The sequence below is a fragment of the Lutjanus erythropterus genome, chromosome 20 (assembly GCF_056507025.1).
Source record: "Lutjanus erythropterus isolate fLutEry1 chromosome 20, fLutEry1.hap2, whole genome shotgun sequence".
NCBI lineage: Eukaryota > Metazoa > Chordata > Actinopteri > Lutjaniformes > Lutjanidae > Lutjanus > Lutjanus erythropterus.
This window is the reverse complement of record NC_139336.1, coordinates 7,543,530-7,552,222: the sequence shown is the minus strand read 5'-3', so window position 1 is coordinate 7,552,222 and position 8,693 is coordinate 7,543,530. Positions and strand designations below refer to the sequence as shown.

At 39.4% G+C, this 8,693-nt stretch overlaps 1 protein-coding gene across 1 annotated transcript; it reads left to right on the top strand.

Moving 5' to 3' along the window:
* The first annotated feature begins 2,029 nt into the window (after positions 1-2,029).
* pmchl (pro-melanin-concentrating hormone, like) lies at positions 2,030-2,871 on the top strand. Its single transcript, XM_084745862.1, has one exon. The coding sequence runs from the start codon at positions 2,296-2,298 to the stop codon at positions 2,698-2,700; it is 405 nt and encodes a 134-aa protein (XP_084601988.1). The 5' UTR covers positions 2,030-2,295; the 3' UTR covers positions 2,701-2,871.
* The last annotated feature ends 5,822 nt before the right edge of the window (positions 2,872-8,693 follow it).

Genomic DNA, 8,693 nt, shown 5'->3' with positions numbered 1-8,693 from the left:
GAAACTATTATAAGCATGTTTTAGCTGAGAGATTATTTGATCTTTTTCATCAGTCCTCTTACTAGCAGACTTACCATATGGACTTGCCATACAAAAATGTATTATCTTTAAGGATTAAAACAAATATTATTTTCTTCATTCCTAAAACACTTCTGTTTTACAGGTCCATATGGTTTTCATCCAAAGACAGCTATTAACACCTCCTGTATAAGAGGAGCTCCACCTGTCCCATCAACGATACATACAGTACCTGACATCTAGGAATGAAAGATAAGATTTAAACAAAACTGTCTGTCTCCAGAAAACCACACAAGGCCTTTCAGACGGCAATAAAAACAGGGTGTAGATGATTCTTGAATACCAGACTTTTTAGAAACCACAGACATGGTTTTCAATAAGGAATGGTCCACAGCACTTCCCATCTGAACTGCCCAGCTGCACATTTCCAAGACTCAAAATAACCTTAACAATTTAATGACATCAAATTATACGTCTAGCCATCAAAATTTTATAATGTGCTGCAAATCATGTCTCTAAAATCTTAAATCCATTCTCTGTTAAAGTACCATGTTCAATAGTGTTAAGTGTTTTTAGTGCTCAGGAGCTCGTTATTCTGCTCCAAAGATCTTTGTTGGAAAGATACAACAGCTTTTTTCAAACTTTTCTGGAACAGCTGATGACATGAAATTATCTGAATCACAAATAAAAACTTTTTATTTAAGTTAATTTGTCAACTCGTTTGATCTGACTCAAATGTTGCCTGCATGAATTACGTAACTAATTTCATATGGATCTTATGCAAGCACAGGTGTGCCAAGCTCCTGCAGCACCCATCTGGCAACACTAATTAGGTAGGATTGTAATTATACTGCAGTCCAACAAGAGATCACATCAGCTTCCAACTCAGGGACTCACACAGGAGCAATTTTATTCTTTTTTTTTAGCTATGAAAGAGGGCATGTCTAAAGTATAGGCTAACTATCATCAATTAAAAATAAGTCTGCTTAATCCAGTGATGCCTCTCATAAATGTCAAATGGTTGAACTTCCAATGATCTCATCTGCAAGAGCCTCAAAAAAAGAGGGAATTAATTATGACATGACATGGCTAATGCATAGGGGAGGGGACTATCTGGCACCATTGAAACTGCCACCCTCAGCTTAGGACAATGATGCCTCCAACAAAAATCTACAACTTGTTAGTTGAGCCATGATACATGAATCCACCCCAAAATTACGTGCCTTTTTGTTATAAGCCACTCCCACTGTCATGCCCCCTTTTAAATTGTCATGAACAGTTAATCAGTTGTCTTTTGGCTCATGACTAACCTTTGTACAAAATCCTGTGTCTGTGAATCAAGTGAAGTTGTTTGCCTTTTTGAACTAGGCCACTCCCATTTCCAAGCTCTCTTTTAGCCAGCTGGAAAGGACAATCACCTGCCAAGTGTTTTCTGAAAGTGCCTGCCCTTTTCCAAATTTGTGGCCTATAAAGTTGCAACTAAAAAATAAAAACCTGGAGGTCAGAAACTGCATTGTCCAGAGTTTCACCTTTAACGTGGAAGTTATCCTTTCTAACAGAAGGCTTGATAACATCTGTCTTATCCACTGAGTTCCGCTTGGTCTGTCAATATTTTTCCATAACAGTGCAATACACTTTCTGCAAAGCAAGCTGAAGTCTATCACGCTCATTTTGGGAGCAGATCTACTGTATATTCTCCTCAAAGGAACATTTCCTAACTTCACTTTATCTTTGACACGTCAGTGAGCAGCTGCTGCCACAAACACAAACACTTCAGGAATCACTTGTTTGCTTTTCTGTGCACTAATCCAAGGTTCAATCCCTTATTGGACATCTTTACAACAATGCCATGAGAGGACAGCTCTTATCACAGAGTATCTGAGAGCACAAAGAGCTTCACGGGTGGGTAATCCACCCTTGTTGTTTTAAAGGGCAGTAATTTTGGATTAATGCTTGTCTTGGTGTCACCTGTTCAAAGATTTCCCACTGTTTTATTGTCAAGAGCCACCACATTTTGGAAGATTTTAATTAACTTGCTGGCCAAACAACACTCTTGAACACTGCAAGAGTTCTACCCAACTGCCCGTTAATGCTTTTAGCTAATTTCCTGGACACAACAGGAGATGCGATGATGAACAATGATCCAACGTGGCCAGTCTAGCGCGAAATGATATAAAAGCAGATGATACTATCTCGGAGTCAGAACAACGAGGCAAGCTCTGGAAAGAAACTTATCCACGAAACCAACGCTTGGGCACCTCCTGGAAGATCTTCACCATGAGACAGTCGTTCATGCCCGTCATCTTCGCTGCAGCGCTCTTGTTTGAGTGCTACACGTTGTCAGTGGCGTTACCCATGGGCAAGGCCGAAGACTCCTTGGAGCAAGATACTTTGAATTCGCTGCTGAACGATGAAATGACGGAAAACAGTCTCGCCGATGCAGATCTGGCCACTGTGGGCAAAACCAGGGGGCAGAGGGTAATCGTCGTCGCTGATCCGAGCCTGTGGAGGGACCTGCGGGCACTGCACAGTGGACTGTCCCTCTACAAACGAAGAGCTGACGACATCAGCCAGGTCGTCGAGCACAGAGATGCCGGCCAGGACCTGAGCATCCCCATCCTGAGGAGGGACACGATGAGGTGCATGGTGGGACGGGTGTACCGACCATGCTGGGAAGTCTAGGACAGTTTGCTCTGCTTGTCAAGGCTCTGAAACAGCGGACCACCACCAAACAGCAGACCACCGTCACATCCTTTCCTGCCTCACACTGAGTTGTAACATAATCCAAAAATCTATGTATCTATATTTAAATTATTGCAGATCTGAGAAATAAATTCATTGAATTCTGCCTTATGTCTTGTGAGTGTTTGGTATCTCTGTCTTTCTAAGCTGTTACTACTAATACTGAGATGTTGAAGGATATTGGCTGATTCCACCAGACATCTAAGCTCATTATCATTTAAAGGTTGACTCCATCTGTGTTCTTTTCTGAGTTTTTCAAAAAGAAATTTCCACTCAGCCGTGAGCAAAAAGCAGCGAGTAAGTTCAAGGGCTGATGCCTTCCTCTCCCCTTTCACAACCTAGGTGGTTTATATGAAGCAACATCATCAAAGCGAAACTTACGTCAAGTCATTAGGAAAATAGCTTTTTGATGCTAAAATGTATGTACTGCCACCAAAATTTTAATGTTCCGATTCAAATACATAAGTAGTATATAAATACATAATGGACCTGCCCTTTAACCATGTAGCCTAGTTACCCATGGGAGAAGCACAAAGATCAGGTTCACTGTTCGCTTCTGAAATGCTCTTGATGCGGCATGAAGCCATGTGGAGGATGTGTTAAAACCGCATCGCAAATGTGATGTTATAGTCGTGCCTAGTGGAATCGAGCAGTTAGAGTTCTACTTTCACATTTCTTCATTAGTGAAGGGAGGATGGAAAACCTAGTGTTCATCAAGAAACAGTTGCAGCATATAGCAGCACAAATTGTCTTTGTCACTTTTTGTTGTATGGTTTCAGTAAAGAAGAAAAAACATTAATTTGTGGGCTCTGGAGGTGCGGTTAAGTTTATTGTTTAATTCTGGACCAAGCTAGGCTAACTGTTTCCCTATGGCTCCAGTGTGTATGCTAAGCTAGGCTAATCACCTCCAGATTTCAGCTCTATGCTTAAAGCACAGACATGAGAGTGTTATTCATCTTCTAATCTAACTCTCAACAAGAAACGAGTATTTCCCAAAATGTTGAATTACTTCTTTAAGGGTGTATTCACACCTCTAGTTTGGTTCATTTCATCCAGACCAAAGGAAAAAGTTAGATATTATTGCGTTTAAGTTCTGGTCCTCCTGGTCAGCTCATATAAGTCAGTATTACCATCGCTTCCTGAACAGATGCTTAAATCACATACCTGTTATCATGAAATCCTGTGGTTGGTTCATTTGCTTTCATAACTCAAATGAACCACACCAGAGTTTGCATGGTAGCCAATCAAGATCTTTTAAAACTATCTTCACCCAGTTGTTTGATCCACACTAGAGTTCCATTGACAGCTTTCAGCTGAGCCAGAACAAACCGCACTAACCTGGCAAACGCACCAGGGCCCATTTTAAGATTCATTTTAAGAGGAAGAGCGGATGCGAAACATTGCAAAAACATCTCGTAAATACTGAAACTAGTGTGGACATTTCAAAATCCACAAAAGCAGGGTTCATTCATTGGAATTATTCTACCTCTGGTTTAACAAAAACATCTGTGATGGGAGGAGTCACCTTGATAACCCTATGATTGTCTTCTTCCAGCAGCCGCCAATTTCTTCTAAAATCACAGACAGATTTCCACATAAGAGTTTCTTACATCAGATCCTGCATACTGGTAAATGACTACTGTCTTACGTGTGCTGGTGGCCTCTTGCCTGCAGAACAAAGGCTCTTGGGAGAGTATTTCCAATGGCACAGCTCATCCTCCAAGAGAACGGAGGGGTGCATTGTAATAATGCCAGAGCATTAGGCTAAGTGATTTCCTAAGCTTTGCAGATGTGTCCTGCACATCTGCCTCCAACTAGCAGAGGCGGGAATTAATAGGAAATGGCCTTTCAATCAATCAGGATAAGAATCAAGCTTCCTGATGTTCAATAAACATCGATTACAGATAATTTGGCTCATTATAGCTTCTCTGCCTCCTGTCTTGCCAAGTGCTGCTAATGAAGAAGATCCACAGATTCGAACACAGATCTCTGTGTGCAATTCTTATTAGCAATTAGTGTTTGCTCATGTTGTATTTTGATCTTTACCAAGGAAGTAACATTTGATTTCAATGGAATTTAGTGAAAAATTATATTTTTTTTTGTCCTGTTGTGACATGAGGTCCAGTTGTGGTGTTGATCATTAATATTCAGAATTAATAATGTCTTTATGAGGTCTTTGTGTAACCAGGGAGGGTAGATTGAAGAGGGTTATTTTTCAACCTGGACCCTCTTCACATGTTTGTGTGTCTAAATGACTAATGGGGACATCAATTGTTGAAACTGGTCCAGTATTGAGCAAGACTGCTGCAGCTGTCAGCCACAATTGTACCTTTCACAGTAGGTCCAGTGGTTGTTTTGCCATTGACAGGCTCTGATCATTATTCTAGGTGTCTGTCAACATGATGGAAAGGACTGCTACAGAGAGAAGACCTTTTTTATTTAGGAGTAAGATACATTTTGTTTCACCAGAAACAAAAGATTTACTGCTTTTGTCAAAGCCACCAGACTCCATTTACACAAACTAATAATTTTAAAATCGTAAAACAGACTTTGTCACTCGACAGAAGCAAAATTGAGACTAGACTACTAGACTCACAAACACAAACTCTGATTTGGTTGAAATAAAGTTAGGTGCGAAAATACTGGAACAAGAGCAATAGTAAGTTGGTCAGTCATGCACCGGGGGGGGGGATAGCATTCATGTAAGAATACTTTCACATCTGACTCAGTGAGTTTCATTTCAACCCAGCCAGAGTTTGTGATTGTTGGAATACTTGAAAGATGAACCAAGACAGTTTTGGTGAGTTTTATTTTGTTTCTGTGAAATGTTAATAAAGTGTGGTTTGTGATGACAAAATCATTGTTTCCGTAAGTGGAGTCTAAGGGGTTTGATGAGAGCCATAAAACAGCTGTTTATGGTTAAACAAAAAGGATCTTACTATTTAACAAAAAGGTTTGTGTAGCCATGGATGTACATTGATGGTGTGGAATTGCCCTGAAAGGGTTGCATTGCAAGCTGTTACCCTTTTACCTTTTTTATGGGGTAACTTAAAGGGTAACTTTAACACTTAAAGGGTGACTTCTGAATTTTCAACCTGGACCTTATTTTCACATTTTTAAATAGATCAAAGTGACTAATAGGCACTACAATTTGTGAAATTAGCTGCAACTGAAGGAGAGCACTGCAGAAGCAAAACTAAGCTGCCACCTAATCCTTCCAGGCAACTGTGCACCGTCAAAGTATGTTCATTAAAAGCGCATGACTTTTATAATGAATGTCTGACAAAAATGTATAAAATATATAAATAAATATATTAAAATATATAACCAAACCAGAGTTGGTGATTGCTGGAACAGTGTAAAGATAAATCAAAATGGTTGTGAATTTGTTTCTGTCTATTTGAATGAAGTGTGTTTTACAATGCTAAAATAACTATTACTTTGAATGGAGTCTGGTGCCTTTATATTGACATTAACAGTTAAACAGTTGTTTCTAGTTAAAGGAAAAGGATCTTACTGCTTAACAAAAAAGTCTATGTCTATAGTGATCCTTTGATAATGTCAGAAACCTGGGATAACAATCTGAACCTGTCAGTGACTTAGTTAGTGGACTTACTTTGACAGTGTGCATTTGCCCCAAAAGATTACATTGCAGCCCATTTTGGGGTTGCAAGCTCCATCAGTCTCACTCAATACTGTATCAGTTTCAAAAATTGTTGTTCCCATTAGTTATTTAAACACAAACACATGGGAAAATAGGGTCCTGGCTCAAAAATGCCAAAGTCAACCTTTATTTAACCCTTAAGGTGCAGTAAGGCGCTCGTGGTGCAGAATGATGATCTGTTTGTGTATTCACGCTGTAAAGTAATTCAGTGGTCATGCATGTTTGTGTGGTCCAGCTGTGATTTGTGGATTTTGCAGCACCTTCTCTGCCAGGAATTACCGTTTAAAAGCAATAAAAAAACATTTCTGGTGCGTGATTGTTGTGGGTCTGTCAAAGTGGTTCAGCAGAACATTCCTCACAAAATACAGAGTGAGAGCAATGAGTCAGCAGAATGGAGGATGTGTTTCTGGGAATGTCTGCACCTTTTTGGTATTTGGGAACAAGCTTCTGGTTGGAAAAACAATCAGGCTGAAGACATGGGCAGTTATCCAGCATGTGAAAAATGTAATGCCTACTCTGCCAAAAAGATTCATGGGCCACAGTTTGGAAAACTGCGGTACTTTGTAAACTATAATTGCCTATTTGATGCCCAGTTGGTCAACATGAGAACAGTTTTTGCAAAGTAAATCCTTTAATTCTGATGGATATTAAATGACCAGTTTTCATAATGGGTTTCCCTAACAGAGAAGAACACATTTTTTTATTCATCTCAGATGATTCTGGTTGGTCTGTCAGTCACCACTTTTGTGCAGGAAGTATCTCCACAGATATTCGATCAAGTTGACATTTGTGGTTTGAAGTAAAATGTCTTAACAGTTACTGCATGTATTATCATGAAATTTTGCACAGTCATTCATTGTCCTTAGAGGATGAATTGTAAAAGAGTAGTAAAGTATTTTTCTTTGCTGAGGCACACATAAGGAGCACATAGGGAGGGAAATGTAAGGGAATTGTCTTATATAATAATTAAACATAAATATAAATAATTTTGTAGAAATTCATAATAGTAGCTATTACTAACTCTGTTACACCAGCAAGTCAAAATTTCAATTTGGCAGCCTGACAACTGCCTGACATCATCTTTAACATGATAACTGCTTTCACTTCCAGCAGCTGGGAAACAAGACACACACAGGAACTTTACTCTTGAGAAGCTGCAGTACTGACATTCACAATATTCACTGACAGACTCAAACCTACACTGTACAGTTACTGCCAGGTTGACACCTTCCCTACTTGGCCTTTCCTCTGCTCTGCTGCATTCACCATCACTCTCTGCCACCTTTCTCAATCGCTCAACCACACACTCACTCGGCACACACCCTATGCACACCCTATTCGTCAAATGAGTAACGCTAGTTTTATAACGGAGGCTTTCGAAGGGACAGTGATATGTCTGCTCTTTGTGATTTGACCACAGTGTAGCTTGACTCTCATGGTTTCATGTCACCATTTAGTAGTAATGCATTTTGATATTCAACCTTGAAGGACTAGTTTGTATGATTTGGTATCATCTAGAGGTGAGTTTACAGATTGCAAAGACCTTGGGCTGGTTTCACAAAGACATTTTAGACTAGTCTGTAGTGCTAGAGTAGTCTTAATTTTGCTCATAGAAGATTCTGGGACTGCTCAAAGCTCTTGTTTTTTTTTTGTTTTTTTTGGGGGGGAAAAGTGTTCAAAGAGAGATTGAACAAATTTGTGGTATTAACTTTGCTCTAGATCCTACTCTTTATATACTGGGGATACTCCCAGATAAGATGGCATGATCGGGACTTGATTTCTTTATTGAGAGCTCTGCTCTTAATAGTAAAGTAAATGATAGTGATTTACTGGTTGAAACTGCAGCCCCTCAACATATTGCAATGGAGAGACAAGGTAAAAAAGGTCTTCATCATGGAGAAAATCACAGCGACATTGCAATTGAAAACAGACTAGTTGAAAGGTGGTCACCTTTAATACAGCTAATGCCAGCTCTCTAGTCACCTCTCCTATATGTATTTCTTTCCCATTGTTCTCATTTTTTATTAGATTCTTTTTTTAAAGATGTTTAGTGAATACTGTAATTATTGTATTGCTAGCTCAAGGGTGCTACAGGCTTAGGTTCCTGAAAAATTATTACATCTGGTGCAGAGTAAAAACTGCATAACAATACTCAGAACGGACATGAAAAGAATGTGAACTTTGAACAAGTGTACTTGTATTTGCATGTCCAGGTTGTATGCTCTCTGTGTTTTGTGTCTGAATAAATAAAAAATGAGCAAAAAATTGC